Source organism: Ictalurus furcatus, chromosome 2 (genome assembly GCF_023375685.1).
Source record: "Ictalurus furcatus strain D&B chromosome 2, Billie_1.0, whole genome shotgun sequence".
Lineage (NCBI taxonomy): Eukaryota > Metazoa > Chordata > Actinopteri > Siluriformes > Ictaluridae > Ictalurus > Ictalurus furcatus.
In genome coordinates this window covers 4,498,840-4,520,001 of record NC_071256.1, presented here as the reverse complement: position 1 = coordinate 4,520,001, position 21,162 = coordinate 4,498,840, and the positions used below count along the sequence as shown (strand labels likewise).

Here is a 21,162-nt window from a genome sequence, read left to right as displayed (position 1 = left end):
TGCTTATACTGGGAATTGTATTGGTTTTAATGGAAACTGTAATGGTTCCTGTGGGTCTCTATGGGTAATTTGTTGCCCTCTATTGGTGGCATGTTATGTCGAGTGGATACCATTAAGGACCTACTGTCTGACCTACTGGTATAAATGACCTCACAGGACTTCAGTATTAAGATTACTGTAATATCATTGCTCGTCTTGTTGCTAGGCTGATTGTTTTGTACATTTTAATGGACGCTTTTTCTTCTTAGGGGAAGTTTTAAGAGAATGTACAGGTTAGAGTATAAAATCATTTCAACTCATAATATTGACTGTAGAGAAGCTACTACAGTATATGTAACAGGACTGAAACAGAAACACGGGAATATAGTCCAGTAAATCAAAAATACACCAATTTCAGAGGGAATATTCAAAATCAAGCTTTATATACTTATATACTCGTCAGACAGCTGTTAAAACAGGAAGTAGTCTCCTAATATGGGTATAATAGCTAAGTCTGTAGTTAACCTCCTAGCATGGGTATAAGAGCTAAGTCACTCATTCAACAGTCATGTCATTCAGAGCCTGAATGGTATCTTTAAGCATAATTAAGCAAGCATTCGTACCATAAAATCATTCCTTCAGTCTTTCCTTGTGCCTTTATAGTGACCCTAGGGAGTAGCCATGATCATGTTTAATTATTCAAATGTTCCTGTACGAATCCCTGATCAACCTCGAGTTCCTCAGCTAGTTTATTACAACAGGTCAGCTAGTAGTTGTAGTTGTAGTTGCAGTGCCACTACAGGTTCCATCACAAAGGGTAGCATCATTCTAAACACAGTGTTGAGAGGTTAGTTCAGTATGAACAAAGACAATACAAGTACTTACTAATTGAAGTCCTTGTCAACCTGTATTCAATTGTGAAAATATGATGTAAACGTGAAAATAAACTTGCTGGGGGTGAGTTTGAAAAATGAATTAGTGAATTTTAAAGATGAACGATACGTTTATTCAATGCCTTTTGTGTAAAAAATTTAAAAATTAAAATTAAAATAATAAAAAAAAGTGACCCACAGTTCCGTCCATTCAGACTCAACTCAGTGTTGATAAAAGCATGTCACTAAATGTAGAAATAATCTGTAAAAATTCTAAGGAGTGTTAGGAAAAGTACAGAAGCCCTAAGTGGCCATGCATTGTTAATATTTTCTTTCTTGTTTTCATGTGATCTCGACTTTATTTTTCTGTGTACTCCACATCCATCATCCCGAAGGCAATGGGGTGTTTTGAATGGGGTTTTTTGGTTAAATGCCAGAAATAAGGTCTGTGGTTAACACAAGCTCAATATATGTTCACGTTTTATACTACGACATAAAATACATCAGCAATAAACCACTCAGGATAAAAAAAATAATAATAATAAAAAAAGCTTTTACATGTCTTGAAAAAGACTTTTTTTTCTTCTTCTTTTTGTTTTAATGGCGGTTGGCAAACCAGTTAAGGATGCATTACCGCCACCTACTGGACTAGAGTGTGGGCAGTAGATTGGCAGAAATATTTAAATAAAATGAAAATAAATAAATAAATAAATAATAAATAAATAATATTAATACCAAAACAATACTACATAAATAAAATAAAATAGAGATAAATAACTATAAATAAACTAGCTAATATAATCTAATTAGTATAAACTAGCTAATATAAACGAACTCATAAACTAGCTAATATAAACCAATTCATATAAACTAGCTAATATAAACCAATTCATATAAACTAGCTAATATAAACAAACTCAAACTAGCTAATATAAACCAATTCATATAAACTAGCTAATATAAACCAATTCATATAAACTAGCTAATATAAACGAACTCATAAACTAGCTAATATAAACCAATTCATATAAACTAGCTAATATAAACAAACTCAAACTAGCTAATATAAACCAATTCATATAAACTAGCTAATATAAACCAATTCATATAAACTAGCTAATATAAACCAATTCATATAAACTAGCTAATATAAACAAACTCAAACTAGCTAATATAAACCAATTCATATAAACTAGCTAATATAAACCAATTCATATAAACTAGCTAATATAAACAAACTCAAACTAGCTAATATAAACCAATTCATATAAACTAGCTAATATAAACCAATTCATATAAACTAGCTAATATAAACAAACTCAAACTAGCTAATATAAACCAATTCATATAAACTAGCTAATATAAACCAATTCATATAAACTAGCTAATATAAACTAATTAGTATAAACTAATATAAACAAACTCAAACTAATATAAACTAACTAGTATATACTAGCTAATATAAAGTAACTCAAACTAATATAAACTAACTCAAACTAGCTAATATAAACTAATTCATATAAACTAGCTAATATAAACAAACTGAAACTAGCTAATATAAACTAACTAGTATAAACTAATATAAACTAACTCATAAACTAGCTAATATAAACTAACTCATAAACTAGCTAATATAAACAAACTCATAAACTAGCTAATATAAACTAGCTAATATAAATGATCTGATATACACTAGCCGTATAACTGTTGATTTCCTGGGATGGGAACGAGGGGTACATTCATTGTAATTGAACACAATGATTGTCTTTCGGACATTAAACGTTATCATCATCCATCTTTTCTTTTTTTGTGTGTACAGGACCCCTCTTTTCAGGGGAATGTAGATAAAGTGCTCCAACAGTTGATAGAAGTCCCCAGATGATGTCGTCGAACGATTTGCATATCCAACTACGAATCAGGGTATATGAAGAACGATTTTCTAAAGACACTTAGATAAAATAGAATAAAATATAGCTTTATCGGAACAGAAACGATATATTATAACTTATTTATTAAAGAGTCATCTTTGGTCATGGCACCACAAAATGTTTCTTTCTCTCAGTCTTTTTGAATTTGTTAATAAGTTTGGCAGCAGTGCCGTGTGTGTGTGTGTGTGTGTGTGATGTGCTTGTCATGTTTCCTGTTAAAGTCCATCGCAACCTTGCGACAGCTTCCCGATCCAGCCGTGAGAATCATCTTAAAGCCTATCTGGAAAAAATATATACACACCAAGTATGAACATTTTTGGAAGACTGTGTATGGAGACTTTTTGGGACACCCTGTAATTTTGCTATTTGTTTACTATATATGCCTCTCAAATGAAATTCTGGCCAAATATCTGAAAAAACATCTTCCCTGATTTTTCCTTTCTTTCTTATAGTCGCTTAACAAAATGCAGCAAAAACACAAGCGACAGCTTGTTCTCGATACACAATCTTCTTGTGTTTACGAAATCAAAGAACCGCGTTTCTTTAACTCGTCCCGTCTCTCTTGTCCCGCAGTCAGTTCATCATGAAAACACTAGTCCACAATCTTTAAACGTATAATTAACTGTAAGAGGATGTTAAAGACCCAAAACATACACAAAGTTCCATCTTGATTTGAATGATCTATGTGAAGAAACGTTTATTGATTTTACCAGCTTGAATGCGTAATTCACACAGTAAATGGAAACAAAGTCCTAAAAAGTATTAACAACGGTGTCACGTATTTGAATTCAGTCTGCTTGGTGAGAGAGCCGGTGATGGTCCATGCACGTAGCTCAGATTAATGCGGACCGCGTTGGACATCATGATGGCTGAAACATTCTCCAGAATCCTAGAAAGTGTGCACGAGTCATGAGCTTCTGACGTGTTCTGTCCAGAGATGGGGTTGGGGTTCTTCGAAAGGCACAATTCTTTGCTGGATTTCTGCAAACGCATCGTGACAAAAAAAGTCCAACATGCACTTCTGTTTTGTCCCCCCCCCCCGATATAGTGCCATTCACAGTCGTCACCTTTCAAAACCAGATGTGTACAAGGATGTACGAGCTTAAAAACATCTCACGTTCTCTCTCAGTATGTTGGAAATGTTCATTTAAATCTTACTTCAAATGGAAGAGAAAAATACTGTTATAATCCAAAGCTCTTCAACATCCTATTGAAGAATACTCAAGAGCAGCAATTTCTACAAATCAAACTACAATTCATTAAAACGACGGCGAAGACGAAAGAAAACGCACATGTACAGCAGCCGGTCTGGCGTTTGTATACGCATGTGTGTGTCCTTCTGTGTGTGTCTCCGTGTCCGGGAGGCTAGCAGCACCGAGAGGATTTGTGCAGTCGTGGCTTCCTGGCGCTTTGTTACCGGTCGGTGGCAGTGATGAGCTCGAACCACTGCCTCAGAGCGTCGCTCAGCGTCTCAGGCAGGGCGTTCACGTCGCGCAGGATCACGTAGAACGGAAACGGGAACTCGTCCATGTAGGAGCGGATCTCCGGCAGTTCGCCCGGTCCTTTGAAGATGGGCACTTTGATATCCAATATGGAGTCCTGGAACAGGAATATGCCAGAGTGATGATTTAAAAAAAAAAAAAAAAAAAAACCCTCTATATTAATTTTATTTAAAAAAAAGAAAACCACCTCTGGTTGCATGTGCAGTGACCGAAATGAAGGTTTTAATTTGACTAACCCGTATACTGTATATTTAGTTTTAACCCTCTACTGCAAGAATTATTACATTTACATCAAAAAATTACCTGAAATGAATTAGTTCAAGCTAATAAAAATAAACAAGTTAATAATTGGGAAAAAAATGTTTTATGGGCGGTAGTTGGCGACAATGTGCAACAGTGGAAGGTATCATATAGCAAAAAAAACAAACAAACAAACAAAAAAAGTTCAATTCCAGTTACTGCATTTCCAGACTCTAAGGTGCAGAGTTTTGCATTATTGCCCCTCAAACAATTGGAGATAGGTTTATTGTTTCCATATGGCAATACCACGCAGTAAAGGGTTAACATCGAATATATTTCTAGCTAAGTTTATTCAATATCCAATACATTTCTATTATTTCACTTCAATTTTTATTGAATATCTGAAATTAATTTCTTATTTGATCTATTTTTATTCAGTACATTTCTACTGCTTAATTTCTAATTTTATCTAATACACGTCTTTCTTTTAACTTTCCACTTTTATTCAGGTTTCTATTTCTTATTTTCCAAACTTTGTCCAATAGCAAACATTTCTTTTTCTTACTTTTTAACTGCATCCGATCATTTTTTATTTTCTAATTCTATCACATTCGGTAGAACCGACCGACCATGGAACCAGCAGCACTAGATTTAAAAAAATAAATAAATAAAAACACGAACTATCAAAACTTCTGCAGCAAATCCTCTAGCTGTGGCCAATCACGTGCGTTTAGGTAAATTTACCTGAAGGCAAGTCACAGAAAAGGGAGAGCTTTCACAGAATTTTCAAATGATGGAAAAGTTTACCCTCTAACGGAGTGAGATCTGAGTCTGCAGAACCTGAGCCTCAATTTGGAAAAACATTGACTTTTGAATATACTGGATCTGGATTCAACTGATATTCAGGTTTAACATTTCAGGTCTTCAAAATTTTGGTTTAAAAAAATTCAACTGTCGAAAATTTAAAGTTGAAATAATTTAAGTATTAAAAATTTAAGGTTAAAAAAAATTCAGGTAGCAAAAAAATCCAGGTTAAAAAAAAAATGTAAGCTGTCAAAACTGAGACATTCAGGAGATGATGTTAAAAGAGGTTTGGACAGCAAAGTGCTCATTAATTCTCAGCCTCAAGTTCAAAACAGATCAGTTTCTGTTCAGAGTCACAAGAGGTTTCCACATGAAGAGCCACTGAGATTTTAAATCGAGGTCTTATTTATAGCTGTGAATGAATCACTAAGAGGTAAATGTTAAAATCACTCTTCAGTCACGTTAGTTTTGTACTTTGAAAACCGTGCTAGAGCACTGACTGTGATGATCTAAATGTTTAAAGCATGCTAGAAATGGTCATACTCTGGAGTTGGGGTTATCCAGCACTACAAATATGACGAAGACGTTGGCGCTGCGAGCGGCCTGAACCGCCGCCGCTACTCTCTCCTTCCCCTCCAGGAACAAGCCCCTGCCGTCGGAGACGATCAGCAACAACTGCGCCATCTCTGAACAAAACAGAACAAAACAAACCCCCAGCAAGACGTTAATAAAGAGTCGCCAAACATATATATATATAATAGCAACTATATGAAAAAAAGAGAACCTGTATTTGCAGAGCATGGATTTTGATGTTTGGCCGCTACAAACATGTTGGCTGAAGTCTCCAAAAACTATAAGAGAAGACAATAAAGTATTACTTTTTAAATGATATTGTTTATACAAATGATAAGTAGTCTGCACTTTATAGAACGCCTTTAAACCTTAGCGGTTCTACAACTCGCTTTACGCCGTTTCGCAGAGTGTTAGCAACTTCGGGTTCGGCGCCTTGTGCGAGGACGCTTCGGCGTGTGGCGTCGTGCGGGCCGGGAATCGACCCGCCAACCCTGAGATTAGTGGACGACCCGCTCTACCACCCGAGCCACAGCCGCCCCAATAATACAATAGGGGGTGGAGCTGGAGCGGGGTCTACTGGTTGCTGTTCTTTCGTGGAACAGTCAAGATAATTTCTGGGACACTGATTTCATATGATGGTAAAATGTAATAGTGGAGTGTTCCATAAACAACGTGCAAAAGCTACGCAAGGTTAAACGTGACATGGATTGGAAAGAAAAAGAAAAAAAAAAGAGCTCTAGATCTTTACTTGAGCTATTCTCGTCTTCTTTTGCTGGAACTGGCAGAGCCGCAGGATTCGAGCTCCTGATTGGTCGTTAAACTGCTGCTGGAATGGGTGGAGCAGCTGGACGCTCTCGCCGAAGCTGTAGAAGAAGAAAAAAAAAAGCAAGCACCTTAACTTAGTCTCATAACCATCATCAGATTAGACGATCATGTTACACACTCGGAGGAAAGCGAGGAAATCTGCCCTCTTCCACATACATGAGCTCACAGACACCCATGATTGGCTAGCGTCATTGTGATTACATCATATCATCATCATCATCACGGCTAATCGATACTGACCTGCACACTGCCACTTGTCCCACCTCCAGCAGGGTGAGAGCGTTCACGATCACGGAGACTGACTCGAACGCCAACTGCAGTGTTCAAGATACAAGATCGGTGGGAAAAATTTAGTGTACATGCTAAAAACTGACAAGTGAAGCCTTTGACTTCGACAATTAAAAAAAAAAAAAAAAAGCCAGGAATCCAAACATCTAGGTCCGGACGTATTTTCGTCCTGCTCGTACCGCACCTGTTTGGAGTGATTGTCCACCATGCTGGACGAGTCGTCCACAGCCAAGCAGATCTGATAGTCTCTCTTGCTGGGCTTCGTCCTCCTCAACCAGATCTTGTCTTTCCGGAACTGGCTGGCGATGTAGGGGATGACCTTGCGCATGTTCAGCCGCTTTCCCGTGCGGTAATCTCCTCTGAGTAGCGCGTGTGGAAAGACGAGGATAAGCTCACGAGATCAAAGCACGCACGGCATGAATAATAACAGAGATAAAAAACGTGTTGCTGCGTGGGACTGACTTGAGCTTGGCAGCCTGCGTGGGCTCCAGGATGAGGCGAAGCTGCTCGCACAGCTGCTGCGACAGAGGCGAGGTGAGCGCTTGATACTGCTGCCACATCGCTGCCGCTGCGCTCTCCTGCCAGACAAACAATTCTCGACGATTAGATTGCTAAACCGGCAACACTAGCTACGTAGCTATGCACAGAAACGGGAGCTCTTCAGCTAATAAACATTGTACGGTTTTGACTTGGAAACCAGATGTTTTTTGGCTCGGACGTGCCATCTAATCCGAAACGGACGATTTGAATCGGTTTTAGATTCTATTCATAAACAGCTTGTGCACCTCTTCCGGAGATCCCGGAGTCTGCTTGTGCCACGCTTCCAACTGCAGCTCTAAATCTCTTCTTAGTAGGTCTGGATCTTTAACCTGGAGCTATTACACACAAAAACACACACTCAGTAAAGCATGATAAGCGACAGGGTTTGTTATGCGTTTCACGGCTGAATTACAGCACCTTGAGCACTTCCGTCAGTAACTCCGGCACAGTGTGTACGGTGGACTCTTTGCTCCTCTCCCTCCTCTGCTCTTCATCGTGACCCGTCTTCGTCTCCGGTTTCTCCGCTTCTTCTTCCTCATCAGGCTTCCGGGTGTCCAGATCTCCGCTGTCCATACCTAGAAAAGATAATCGAGGAAAGAAAAAAAACAAACAAACAAACAAACAAACAAACATAAACATAGGAACAGAAGGATATTCGTACGATTTGAATGATGAGACCTGCACCTTCGAAGAAGGACGTTGATGGTGATGACGAATTGAAAACGGTTTCGGAAATCCATCAAGTACTCGGATTTCATCTTAAATAAAACGACAGAGTTTGAACAGAACCGAACAAAACACCTTTGGAGGCTTTGGAGCTGTCCAGCTTCTCCGGCTTTAGCTCTAGAGTGTCCGCTGCCTGCATCTCTTTCTCCTCCTCTGTATCCATAGCAACGTCATCCTCGACATCATCATCGTCGTCGTCTTGCTTCGTGGCAGTCGGTCTCTGCTGCTCTGCACTCGCTGTGTCTGCACCGATAAACACATGATACCGAATAAACGTGTGGTAGTGATGCTTGGTCATTGCTGCGGATAGTATACGAGACTGAAAGCCAGACACGTGTTTAAATACGTACGTGTATATACGCGTGTACTCACCGTATGTCTGCGTGTCGTACTTCTCCTCCCCGTGTCTGACGTGCTCGTACGTGTCCGACTCCTGCGGGCCGTCGTCGGGAGCGTGTTCCTGCTCTCTCAGCTCTGCGCTCTCCACCGTACGCAAACGCTTGTGCACACGCTCGCTGGCGTCGCCCAGAGAACGCTCGTTATCCGCCCGGCCCGGCTTCCGCTTGAAACTCTGCCCGTACAAGTTTGTCATATTAGTTTTGTCGCAAAAAAAAAAAAAAAAAGCCCCAAACGTATGTAATCATGGTTTACATTATTCAAGAACGATTCATTTACACGTTCTTGCGTTTTAGTTTCAGCAACAAAAGCGCCGCAGACCTGTGTCGGTTTCTGTCTCTGCGTCCGAGAGCTCATCCTGGCCACCAGCGTGGAGTCGTGCCCCTCGGCCTGACTGGCGTCGGCCGACCCGGTCCCGTGTTCCTGAAAGAGATACGGGGGGGGGGAAAAAAAAGCGTGAAAGCGTCACGTCTTTCTGCTGGCGAACCAGGAAGTAAACCGGAAGTACTTGCCTCTTTGGACTGGTCTCTTTCGGACGCGGCTCCTGCCAGCTCGGCCGCTGTGTCGCTCTGAACGTTCTCCTCGCCGGTCTGCCCGTCCGTCGCGTGCTCCTTTCTCTCGGCAGACTCCAGCTGGGCATCCTCCTCCTCCTCCTCCTCCCCGTCCTGCTCTTCGTTCTGATGAGGAGCAGATGAAAAAAAAAAATCATGCTTCGGAAAATAAACACAGGTCAGAATTCGCTTCGTCGGCATTTTAGACCAACAAACCTTTGGTTTCTGGCCCAGATCAGCAGGGACGGCCTTGTCCTCCTCTCTACCTTCTTCCTGTCCCTTCTCCTTCTCTTCCTCATCCCCTTCTCCTTCATCTTCTCCTCTCTCATCTGTCTCAGAGTCTTTGTCTCGGTCGGTTTGTTCCCCTCCAGTCTCTTCCTCCGCGTTCTGTTCCTCTCCTGCTTCTTCACCTTGAGAGTCCTTCTGGTCTTCCATCGTCTCCTCGCCTTCCTCTCCCTCGTCCACCTCCATGGGTTTGTCCGCTATGTCGTACGGGTTCTCGGCTACTCCAGGAGCAAAAATGATAAGACGATACATTTATATACTTTTTTTTTTTTTTTTTAAATAATCCTCTCGTGATTTGCGCGCTGTCGGATGAGGGGGTGTGTACTAACCCTCGTCTTCTCCTTCTCCTTCCTCATCCTGTCCTGCCTGTTCATCCTGATCCAGGTTGAGCTCTTCCGGAAGGTCCATGGCCTCTGCCTCGGCTTTCTGCTCCTGCTTACCGTGGTAGGGGTCCGCCTCGTTCTCGTCGAACTCGCGCTACACGGGAACAGACTCGTTACCAGGCATCGGTACCTCGCGGACGTTTACGTGGCATCGCGACGGTTTAAAAGAACAGGACGTTCAAGACGAGGGGGAAAAAAAAAAAATGTATAAATAAATACCACAAACACACTTACCTCATCTACCTGCTCATGGATTTTCTCCTTCTCATCTTCAACGTCCATCGCATCGTCTTTGTCCTTGTTTTTCTTGTCTTTATTCGACTCCCCGGCTTCTGTGTTGTCATCTTTGGCAACCAGCTCGGACGCTCCCTGCAGAACCCGAACCGATATGGCAAATGATCACGCCTCTGACTTCTAGCTGATTAACATGACCCAAATCAACCAGCTACTACCTTCCGGATTCACAAACTTGTGTCGTTACCTGGTCCATTCCCGGCCCGGACTCGTCCTCCTTGTCACTGCCGTCATCGTCGTCGTCATCTTCCTCGTCACCCCACATCCTTTCATCCAGGGTGTCAGTTGGCCCATCTCCCAGATCTCCCATTTTCTTATCCAGCTCCTCATCTTCTTCATCAGAGTCCTCCTCGTCACCTGAGAGTCATCTTTTGCTTAATTATACGTCACGTGATAAACATATTTTATAGGAAAAACGACCCACGACAGGACTGGTTTACCACCCGCAAACCCGGTTAGCTAACACACACACCTGATTCTCGTGGCTCCCCGTCGTGCATTTTCCCGTCGAAGTCCTCGGACATCTCGACGGCGTTGTCTTCTTCTTTAATATCCCGCTTGTCTGGCTCCTCTTCGCTCTTTTCCTGCCCTTCCTGAAACGTGTCCTCGACCTGCAACGGAACGCGTCGCCGACCCCTAACGTCATTTCACGTCCGTCTTTTTGCCGAATTTATTTTTTTTCTTTCACGTTTGGGGCGTTACCTGCTCTTCGTTTTCGATCTTGTCGCTGACATCTTTGGCGCCCTCGCCCTCTCCGATCCCGCCGCCCTCGTAGTCGTGGAACTCCGTAGCTCCTTCTCCGTCACCTCCGCCCGTTAACTCCTGGGGCAAACAAAATCCCTGAGAGAGAAAGAAAGAGACAGAGAGACGCGTTTGAAGGTAAAACGGCCAGTTATCGTTTAGACTGGAGACGTTTCGTTTCCGCCCCCCGACGCTACCTTCTGAGCGAGGTCGGTGAAGACGCTGGCGAGGACGGACAGCAGTTTGCCCGTGCTGCGGTGAGCGCCCATACACACGGCCACGTACCAGCGTACCAGCTCCGAGTACACATGCAGCATGGGCTCCAGGCGAACCAGTTTCCTGCAGGCCTCCTTCAGCTCCTGCGCATCACAAAACGCACACTTGTAAACGATTGCAAAATCATTAACGGCGAACGCGTTTACATACGACAAATAGTCGGGTGTAAACCAGGCTTTAGTGTCTTCTGGCATACATCCACCGGGTGGGGGCTTGAGTTTACGGACTATGGAAAATCTTACCCCTAAGTGCCGTGCCGGACACGTGTCTCTGTAGGATCGCAGCCTCTCCAGCAACCTCCCCGTGACCCCAGTGACCTCAGCCAGGGAGAGACACGACACGTCTCCACTCAAGTCCTCCTCCAGTAACCGGCTCAGGTGTCCAGGCTTCAGAAGCTCCTCGGCCACCTCGGAATCGCTCTCTGGAAACGGAATAAATTTTTTAAAAAACATACGCAAACGGCCCGATTCCATACAAAGTGTGATACCTTTTTTCCATTCGAGTCAATAAAACCTTTCTTTCTTATTTCTGCTTTACATCAGCAAAAGATTGACACCCCACCCTGTTGAATCATGAAGCACGAATACGGTTTGCACACCTTTCCTGCTGTCCTCTTTCTGCACTTCCTGTTCTCTCCTCTTCACCAGTCCTTGCACGGCACACAGAACCGTGTTTATGGTTCTCTCCAACTCCTCGGAGAACTCGGCCCGGAACGGCGCGGCGGAACCTGCGACGGAACCGAGCAAAACGTGATGAGTTTTTCTTTGAATACTTCGAGAGCGGAGGATTCCGGTTAATGAAACAGCGTTAAGGCTTAGATCCTGGCAGCTTTAAGTTTTAGGCGGCATTTCCTCACGTTTGGATGATGCTCTGAGTGGTCGCAGGTGTGATCTCCAGGCGGTGAACTCCTTGACGCAGGTTCCCACCTCCGTCCGGATGCCGCGCAGGCCTCGTGTGAGACACAGCTGCGAACGAGGTGCGACGCTGCCATCGAGGTCGAAGAGGCGCTCCAGGACCGCCATCCGGTCTGCCAGTGCTCCTAAAGCGTGCACGCATGAGCTGCACTCCTCCAAGTGCCTCCTGGGAAGAAGAACAAAAAAAAAACCCCCCCAAACAGCACTGTGATTAGTGAGAAAACTGGAGCGATTCCTTGCTTCAAATGTTACACAGCACTTTAGACGGGTGTTCTACAATGACACGAGTCGAACCTGGTTTGGATCGCTGTTTGTTCAGATTCATGCCCCAGGGCGTTAAGCCTCTCTTTCAGCTGCGTGCTCTCGCTCTGCAAAGCCTCTACGTGCTTCACGGCCTCCGTCCAGCTCGCCTCGCCCCGCCTCATTAGACACGCCTGAGGTTGGAGGTGAGCTGGCAGAGGTGTAGGGTGGCTCAGCGTGGCCTCGCCCTGCCCGCCCTCTCTGGACTCGCACCCCTCGGGACAGCACTGCAGCACCCAGGAGAGCTGCTGCACGGCCACGCAGCACTGCTGCGCCAGCGTCCGCGCCTTCGCCGCCCAGCTGCAGAGAGAGTCCTGAGGGGGAAGCCCGCTCTGCTCGTCCTCTCCCGAGGCCGTCTGAGACCGGACGTCCTGTACGGCGTCGATCAATCTTCTGCAGGCAGGGAAAAAAAAAAAAAAAAAAAAAAAAAAAAAAAAAAAAAAAAAAACACAACAAGGAGAATAAATAACCCGATTAAGATCCAGGGAGATCACGTGAAGGACTTTTTCCACGAGGACCGTACCTGAGATCCGCGTAGTGTCCCGTTATTTTGGCCAGGCGGCGCCTTTGCCTGAGCAGCAGTTTGAACAGGTGAGAGGAGAAGCCCCGGCATCGCTCCACGTTACCCAAACCGAGCTCCTGCAGACACACACACTTTAACACTGCGCCGAGCCACACACCCCTACCTTCGGTGATCTGTTTAAATGTCCTGAGAGCGGCGGTCTCGTCGTAACTGTACCACAAATCGGAAAATCAACGCGTCGCCGCGAGTACGTTTTTATACCCAGATTATGGAGTTTAAAAAAGTGCGCACAACGGAATCAATCTAAAACAAAGACATGTAAGAGGAAAAAAGTATTGGCGCCCTGTGAAAGGAGGAGGCGTTAGTAATGTTCGTATCTGTTGAAGGGATGGTAGCTGAGCTGCATGTTTACTGTTTAGTCATCATTTTGGCATTTTCATCTCTCCGTGAGCGTCAATAAAAAAAAAAAAAATATATATATATATATAATAATAATAAAAACGTACACCAGCTGTGCTGGGAACGCCTTTGTGGCGAGTGGATTATTTATAGAAAATCACCGTTACCGAAACTTCACACTGTAAACTTGATAGGAATTTTTAGTCGGCTAAAGATGGAAACATTTCCATACAAACTTACCGGAAAAGGCGGATCAGTGAGGTCCGTTACATTCATTATCGCTTTCTAGTTTGGTACCTTTAGGTGCTATTGCGTTTCCATCGGAGAGAAGAAAAATAAAAGTACATGAAAAAATAAAATCACGGCAGTAAACGTGCAAACCTTTACAGCTGCCTGCATCGCAGCTTGCATGGCGTTACGTCTGGCCCAGGAGCGGTAGAAATATTTCTGACAGCCGTCCCATGTGCCAATCATCTCAGTAAACAGCCTAGCGAAAGGGGGAAGAAGAGAAAAAAAATACATAAATAAATAAATAAAAAGAGGCGCTAAATGGTTTAATGTGAATTTTTCATTTTATATATTAAACGTAGACATTTTAAATATCGTACAGGTTTTCTGTGGGTTCCTGTGTTCTCAGTGCAGCCAGTGTTGTTCTCATCTCTACAGGCTGCAGTAAGAGCGGTTCTTCCGGATCTGCTATACGACCCCACGTCAGGCCTTTACGATACGAGAGACCTACAATAAATAAATAAATAAATAAATAAATAAATAAATAACAATTTAAAAAAAAGAAATCGTTCTTTAAACGATTAATCGCGAACACTTATTTCATCCAATTCGTTATTTTATTGCTCGTTCGTTGTTTATCGTGACCTAAGGGTCACCAATATTGCAGAAATATACCCTGTTACTTAAAGACGTCCTTACGATACATGACAGACATCGCAGCGTTTAGTCTACTAACACGTCTTTAATAAGGAAAACATTAAATGGTAGAAAATTTGACCAGATCGGTGAATGAAATAAGCAAAATGTACTATTTATAATATTGATATGATAATAAACGATTCTTTCGCCGAAGAGCACTGACCGATCTGCGCCAGCATCTTAAAGAGGTCAGCCAGAGCTCGCTGTTTCTGCAGCAGGATCTGTTTCGCTTCAGCTTTTTGCCTCTCCTGCTCTAGAGAGCGGTCCACCGTCAAGCTCTGCAGTGCCTGAACGTTGCTAATTATCTCCACTGCACACACAAAGCAAGAAGAATGAATGATTACAGTAAACTCTCGCGGGCTCATGGGTTAAACAGTCGGTTGTCAGAGTGTGATTAATAAAGACTCAGGACCTGTAAACTGGTCGAGGTCTTCTGACAGTTCGGGCAGCGGCGCCTTCTTCACCAGCTGCACACACATCTTCCTCATCTTCCTTGTGAGCGAGGGTAGACGAGCCTGCAGCGACGAGGGCTCCGTGCTGGACGTGACCTCGTCTGGACCGTCGCTCTGAACCAAAACAAAAAATGATGTTTCTTTCTTTTTTTTTTGTTTGTTTGTTTTGGAGATAAGTTTTCGGAATCTAAAACGGTCTCCGTCGCACCTGTAGGTCTCTGCGTCGTCCAGGGAGGGCGCTCTCGAGTGCGCGGTGGAGCTGGTGCAGCGGCGTGTGCTCTTGCTGCCTGTCCACGCTGTCCGTGTTGTCCGTGCTGCCGCTGCTTTTCTGCTCCACCAGCCAGGGGGCGCACGGCCCGGACAGCGCCGCCTCGAACTTCCTCACGAACTTGAACAGGGTCCTAAGAAGAGCGTGATGCAAATTGAACCGTTTTGAACAACGAAATGACTCCTTTCACACGTCCAGGCTGCGATATTTGAACTTTTCGGAAAAATCTGACCTAACGACCTTTACATACCGAGCTATACGGTCCCCTCCAAAACTATTGGAACAGCAAGGCCAATCCATTTGATTGGTATGGTATAGGCTCTATATTTCTGCTCTCAGAGTTTTCCTCGAGGCCATGCCACATACCACAATTTACAGAGAACTGCATCCAGATTCTCACGAGATCTCACGAGATCTTAACCCAAATACTTTCGCACGCCTAAAAATCGGGTGGTCCGATACAAAAGGTCCTGTTTTATGTTGTTGGAAATAAAAGCTGAAATCCTGAACTCGCGTCCATTTCGAACGGCGTAAAGCACGAACAGGTGAATCGCCCGTGCCATTCCAATAGTTTCGGACACGTGCGTACGTTCTGCCTGCCATGTGCATTCATAGCAACACAATAAAAACAGGGTATTGTGTTTCCTCACCTGTGTGTTTTCTCCACGGACTGTTTGATAGCCCAAAAACTCACGTCGTTCCACTTGGAGATCCTCACAAAGTCCTACGATGAAAAACACATCCATTTCAAAAGGGGAGGACTGAAGGAATTGCAATTTTAAATGTAAAAGCTCGATTTAAAAAAATAAAAATAAAAACAAAAACAAACCCCCCCCACCCCCCACCCCCCACACTATGAATGTAATTTTCCCCCCAGAGTACTCTTTTGCATTGGCGACTCGGTACTTGCCTTGAGTTCTTTTTCGATGGGCGCTCTCAGCTGCGTGATTCTGGCCTGGATGCTGTCAGAGAACTGTGTGTAGTACTTGTGGAGGTTCCACAGCAAACTACACAGCGAGGCTGAGAGAGATAAAAATCACGGGATCACTTGATTTCTATTACTTTAAGCCAGCTGTCATGTGAATCTGGGAAAGAACTACCTTCAAATGCTCACTTCTTTGAGATATACACACACACACACACACACACACACACACACACACACACAAAGCGTGTATTCATAAGCATAATTTTTCACGACGAGCTCACGGACTCGTGACGAGGACGGTAAAAGAGAAGCCGGCGCTCACTCGAAAGGAGTTGCAGGACGACCGGAAAGCAGCAGGAACAACACTCAGAGAGAACAACAAGCAATGAACTGTGCGTGATAGAGATTTAAAACCGTATTCGCTATTTGTGCGACATGATGCATGGCAAACAAACAAACAAACAAACAAAAAAAAAGCAGGAATGAAGCAAAGTCTCTCACCGTGTCCTTCTTGTTTGGGAGCCAATAGGACGTGGCAGTGGAAGGCGAGCAGCATGGCCAAGCGCGTGTGAAACTCGCCCAGTGTGGATCCCTCCATGAAGCCCTGCAGTGTGGATGAAACCGAGGGCAGGAGCAACTCCTTCACGTCTACGAGCGAGATGACAGAACGGGACAAATCTGGTCATCATAATCAGCTACAAGTATTAACAGGAACAAGAGAGGACACTTATCCGATAGACAGATATTGTTTCTCCTACGCTTGAACTTGAATCGAAATTCGGAGCATTTTACCGGGTTTGTCGTCGGCCCGTTTCTCCTGTAGATATCTCTCGATCAGCTGGTAGATGGAGAACCAGTGCTTGTTCGAGTTCTCCGCGTGCCGCCTCAGAGCGTTATCCAGACTGCTAGACCAACAGCTGCAAATGCACACCATCTTAAATCAGCCACGGTGGTCGACGACTACATGCAGGCTAATCATGTGCTAATAATCTGCTCTGACGTCTGATTGCCCATACACGCTTGCCCATTTTTCCTGCTTCTGACACATCAACTTCGAGAACTGACTGTTCGCCGCCTGATATAATACATCCCACCCCGTTGCCGGGTTACGAGATGATCGAATTCTTATTCACGTCACCTGTCTGAGGTTTTAACGTTATGGCTGATCGGTGCACGTAGAGTAGGGGGTCGTTTCAACGTTTTTTTTCTTTCCCCCCCCCCACGTAAGTAATCGTTACGGTGTATTCTACATACTTAAGCTCCAGTTTCCTCCACTGGATGATGAGCTGTGTGATGGGCTCCAACTCGCTCCTCAAAGACACAGCGCGACTGGCGTTATTCTCCCAGTCCTGAAAGAAAAAAGAGGATAGATAAAAAAAAAAAAAACGAGCATCACGTGTTGCTTCATGTTTCGTATCGAACCGAGAGCCGTATCATGAACACCTAGAAAAGTAGGTAAATCTTCGTATTAACAAACGTCACTGCTAAGCTCACCTGTGATTTGCTGAGCAGGATCTCCAGCCCGTTAAGGAACTTGGCCAGTGGGCTGGACAGACTGAATGCTAGTATCCTCTCGATCACCACAGTGATCTGAGAAACACATCAATATCATAGTAGGACAGAAATAAGCACACACTTGAACACCGAAACAACCCGTTACTGTTCATTTCCTCCTCGTACCTGCACCAGCGCCGGGTGATCAGGCCAGTCGTCTAGACGCCGGCAGACTGCGCGGGCTAGCTGCTCGATGGCAGGAAGGCACAGCCGAGCCTGGCACATGTTTGGCTCGCGGTAGAAGTCGTACGGTCCGTCGCTCTGGAGGATTAGGCCGGCCGGACCTCCGGAGCCCCGGACCGTGTTCTGTAGCACGGAACTGAGCAGAAGCTGACAGCCCGTCAGCTGAGGATCCATTTCACAGTCTGGTGAAATTAAAAACGTTACACGGGATTAAAGGAAATCGAGAGAGGACAACCTTGTGGAAAGCTTGTTAAAGAATTTATATCAGGTTAAAACCAAACTCCACACGAACTCCTTACCCAGAAGATGATAGAAGCGAGCTATTAAAGGTGCGGCGATCTGATAAGACGAGACCAACGTGCTGAGGTGTTCTTTGCTCCGATCGCTCGGTGGATTCGGACGGTACCACGGCGATTGTGCGAAGGCCAGGCACAGCTTCTGATGCACCTGAACGACAGTCTTCTGGCAGCCGGACACTCTGAAGACGGCGCTGTCGTTAGGCTCCGTCTCCCCGTCACATTCTTCATCATCCTCGATAATGATTGGCTGCTCCAGACTGGGTTCTGTTGTGATGTCAGCAAAATCCTGAAGAAGAAGAAGAAAAAAATAAATAAAATACAAACAAATAAAGCGATCATTCAGAAGATTTATTATACGATTAGGTCTATCTAATAGGGTTATTTTCGACTTAAAATAAAGCTTGATGTTAATTATGGGCCTGGACTACACAATATAAATGCCTAGATGTCCTACTTTGCAGTGTTTCTACCTAAAAACCACTAGCAATTTAAAAACATGCTCGCGTTACATTAATATAGCGTTTGGGCATGATGTAGGAGTCGCCGCTCACTTTGTGGTATGTGGGGAAGGTGCGCCTGAAATCACGCTCCTCCTGCTGCTCCTCGCTGAGGCCTCCTCCGTGTAGTTTAGAGCGACTGCGATACAAACTGGCCTCCTTCTGCTCTTTCTCCCTCGCTCTCCTCTCCTGCTCATCCCACTCGTTCACCAATGCCTGAATGTACACCGAGACGTAAGCATACTTAAACATCAACGCCACCCAAAACGACCTATACCCACAAAACATACCTACTTACATAAAAAACAACTACACTCTAAATGTTATATCAGCATTTAGATTAGACTGGTTTTTTTTTTTTTTTTGGAGATCAGCTCGAACCCTCACCTGACACACGTGTCTGAGCAGATTCTGTGCCTCTGTCCCAAGCTCTCCTGTACTTATTGCGTGGCTCTGCAGACACAGCAGAGCGCTGAGCAGTAACACGACAGGCTCCGGGACCACGCAGGTCACCTCGGTGTCAGGAAGGACCCTCTCCAGTCCTCGGAGAGTGTCCATGCATGTCCGAGAGCACAGGTACTGGGAGCGCTCTAGATCAGAGCTCAGCGGCGGTGCAGGAAAAGCCAGCAGCGTGGAGACGAGGCGCGGGAGACCTGGGAGCGCGACCAACGTAGACGCCACTTGTGAGGCCAGCAGACGCATACCGTGCTGCAGCTGCAGGATAGCGGAGCGCAAGGGCACCACGACGTCCGGGTACAGCGGGTACTCGTCGGCCAGGCGCTGGGAGAAACGCTGCTGTGATGCCTGCCACACGGCCTCCTCCTTTAACAGGCCTTGGATGCCTGGGCGGGATTTGGGGCCGGAGCCCTGCAGGGCCTTGAGCAGGTGTGACAGCAGGTCGCCCACTGCTGCTGGCTGCCCGATGCTGCACAGGTAGTGCTGGAGCTCCTGGTACAGGCGTCCGTACTGGGGCTCAGCGGGCCGGCATGCCTGTTTACGCCCGAGCTCGCAGATCTGTTCTTTAACCTGTCGCATGCGGATCCACAGGTACCTGCAACACATATGGCGCCAAATAATTACACACACGTATACGTATGAAGAGAAATTATTTTGAATTATTATTAACATTGCTGACAAAAACGCTAATCAATTAATTCTATTGTGTTCGCGAGAAACGCAGTCCGACCTGATTCGGGGATGTTGGAAGGCATCCGTGGTGCTGCTCTCTTCAAGCTGCACCCCTGTGAGCAGCTGGGATGACAGACTCCGCCCATTCCATTCATCTTGAAGTAAGGCGAGCTGGGAAAGGAATAAACTTGCCTTTAGACACGCACTGGAGTAACGACGCACCGTAAGGTGTATGTTTTGAGAAGGTCTGTTAAGTTAACACCATCAGCTCGGCTCACCTCGTCTTGTGCGTATTTGAGTTTGTAGGCCCGCTTTACTGCTGGGTCAAATATCGTCTGTGGAACCCAAACTTGGATCTGCAGCAGGCCCATGTTCACCCAGAACACCCCGGAGCGGGTCAGCTGGACACCGTCGCACGCCCGGTTGTGCGAAAACTGGGTCAAGCAAGTCACCAGTGTGTCCAGGAAGCCTTCTGGGAGAAGGTTTTCGGGCAGGCCTTCTCGCAGGGCGACCTGAATGTCCTGCGCCGCACCGACGGGGTCGTCGCCTTCGATGAGAGCGTCGCAGGATTCTGCGTAGCTCTCCTGTAACCCTGGAGACAGCAGGTCGGAGAGAGCGTGCAGCTGCCGGCACAGGACCAGGCCCTGCAACCTGCGGTCTGTTAATCTACGCAGAAAAAATAAAGAGACACTGAGCGGATAGAGATTTTTCCAAATGATGTTTATGCAGATTAGTAGCTTAAATCGATATAAGGTGGAACTTTACTTGGATGCTTTTAAAACTTTTAAAAATGATATCCTGTACGCGTCGGCTCTACCTAAAGTCGGCGAGTTCGGACATGGCCAGGTTGTCCCACAGCACGGCGCTGAGGTCCTGGAGTTGCCCGATCCGCTCTCTCCACTCGCCCAGCGTCACTCGCGACGAGGTCAGGAAGGACGAGCCCGATGGGTCCCAGCACCCGCCCGTTTCACTGCTGCTCAAAACCCCCAGCACGCACCGGGACCACACGGCTCGGCTCAACATGCCGGGACCCTGCGAAATAAACCCAAAACGACAACACACTTCTATAGTAAATGCATGTGAGGGTTTTTAAAAAGGCCCGACGACAGCCACGCACACGCACCGTATCAGAGGGCCCCAGCAGCGATCGGAAGCTCTTCTTCGTCTCTTCCTCAGGACTCAGAGGGCTCCATTTGAGCCAGCGATCGGGATCGGAGGTCACGCTGCCACTCCAGAGCGCTGCCAGCGTCTCGGAAAGCAGCTCACACCACACCAACGACAGCTCGTCTACAGGCTGGAGAAAGCAAGGGTAGGTCAGTGCGGCGGTGTAGAATACGAACGGTATTAACGTACCGTGTGATTTATGCACACCCGCTCTGTGCTGAGGAGGAACCACAGTGGCTGGAGCAGACGGATGTTCAAGGGGGTGGACTGCATGCAGAAGCGCAGGTGGTTGGACAGGGATCTTCGAAGGTCTTCCTCCTCATTTTTACTCCCTCTGTGGAACAAAACGGTGAGGCGGGAAACACAAAACCTAACGATCTACTAGTGATCGTCGCGAACGAAGGAAGATAAAACCTGACACTC

The 21,162-nt window shown here is 45.4% G+C and overlaps 1 protein-coding gene across 1 annotated transcript in view; it reads right to left on the bottom strand.

The window, feature by feature from the left end:
- Nucleotides 1-2,525: 2,525 nt before the first annotated feature.
- Nucleotides 2,526-21,162, bottom strand: part of mdn1 (midasin AAA ATPase 1) — a 44,538-nt gene continuing 25,901 nt past the window's right edge. Inside the window, exons 57-101 of the mRNA XM_053644007.1 lie at nt 20,947-21,073; nt 20,699-20,869; nt 20,393-20,607; nt 19,854-20,241; nt 19,634-19,746; nt 18,835-19,498; nt 18,502-18,663; nt 17,951-18,236; nt 17,595-17,833; nt 17,409-17,504; nt 17,169-17,263; nt 16,707-16,831; nt 16,416-16,562; nt 15,897-16,006; nt 15,637-15,710; nt 14,927-15,119; nt 14,679-14,832; nt 14,430-14,576; nt 13,948-14,074; nt 13,721-13,826; nt 12,941-13,056; nt 12,412-12,810; nt 12,060-12,283; nt 11,802-11,930; nt 11,446-11,624; nt 11,125-11,286; nt 10,889-11,026; nt 10,659-10,797; nt 10,374-10,543; nt 10,127-10,261; nt 9,839-9,986; nt 9,441-9,727; nt 9,186-9,350; nt 8,995-9,096; nt 8,650-8,848; nt 8,353-8,520; nt 7,969-8,126; nt 7,797-7,886; nt 7,474-7,589; nt 7,196-7,370; nt 6,964-7,037; nt 6,647-6,761; nt 6,110-6,176; nt 5,869-6,011; nt 2,526-4,378 (exon numbers count right to left, since the gene is read on the bottom strand). Coding sequence (XP_053499982.1) covers nt 4,193-4,378; nt 5,869-6,011; nt 6,110-6,176; nt 6,647-6,761; nt 6,964-7,037; nt 7,196-7,370; nt 7,474-7,589; nt 7,797-7,886; nt 7,969-8,126; nt 8,353-8,520; nt 8,650-8,848; nt 8,995-9,096; nt 9,186-9,350; nt 9,441-9,727; nt 9,839-9,986; nt 10,127-10,261; nt 10,374-10,543; nt 10,659-10,797; nt 10,889-11,026; nt 11,125-11,286; nt 11,446-11,624; nt 11,802-11,930; nt 12,060-12,283; nt 12,412-12,810; nt 12,941-13,056; nt 13,721-13,826; nt 13,948-14,074; nt 14,430-14,576; nt 14,679-14,832; nt 14,927-15,119; nt 15,637-15,710; nt 15,897-16,006; nt 16,416-16,562; nt 16,707-16,831; nt 17,169-17,263; nt 17,409-17,504; nt 17,595-17,833; nt 17,951-18,236; nt 18,502-18,663; nt 18,835-19,498; nt 19,634-19,746; nt 19,854-20,241; nt 20,393-20,607; nt 20,699-20,869; nt 20,947-21,073 — 7,723 coding nt within the window. The 3' untranslated portion in view covers nt 2,526-4,192. The remainder of the gene's footprint in view (nt 4,379-5,868; nt 6,012-6,109; nt 6,177-6,646; nt 6,762-6,963; nt 7,038-7,195; nt 7,371-7,473; nt 7,590-7,796; nt 7,887-7,968; nt 8,127-8,352; nt 8,521-8,649; nt 8,849-8,994; nt 9,097-9,185; nt 9,351-9,440; nt 9,728-9,838; nt 9,987-10,126; nt 10,262-10,373; nt 10,544-10,658; nt 10,798-10,888; nt 11,027-11,124; nt 11,287-11,445; nt 11,625-11,801; nt 11,931-12,059; nt 12,284-12,411; nt 12,811-12,940; nt 13,057-13,720; nt 13,827-13,947; nt 14,075-14,429; nt 14,577-14,678; nt 14,833-14,926; nt 15,120-15,636; nt 15,711-15,896; nt 16,007-16,415; nt 16,563-16,706; nt 16,832-17,168; nt 17,264-17,408; nt 17,505-17,594; nt 17,834-17,950; nt 18,237-18,501; nt 18,664-18,834; nt 19,499-19,633; nt 19,747-19,853; nt 20,242-20,392; nt 20,608-20,698; nt 20,870-20,946; nt 21,074-21,162) is intronic.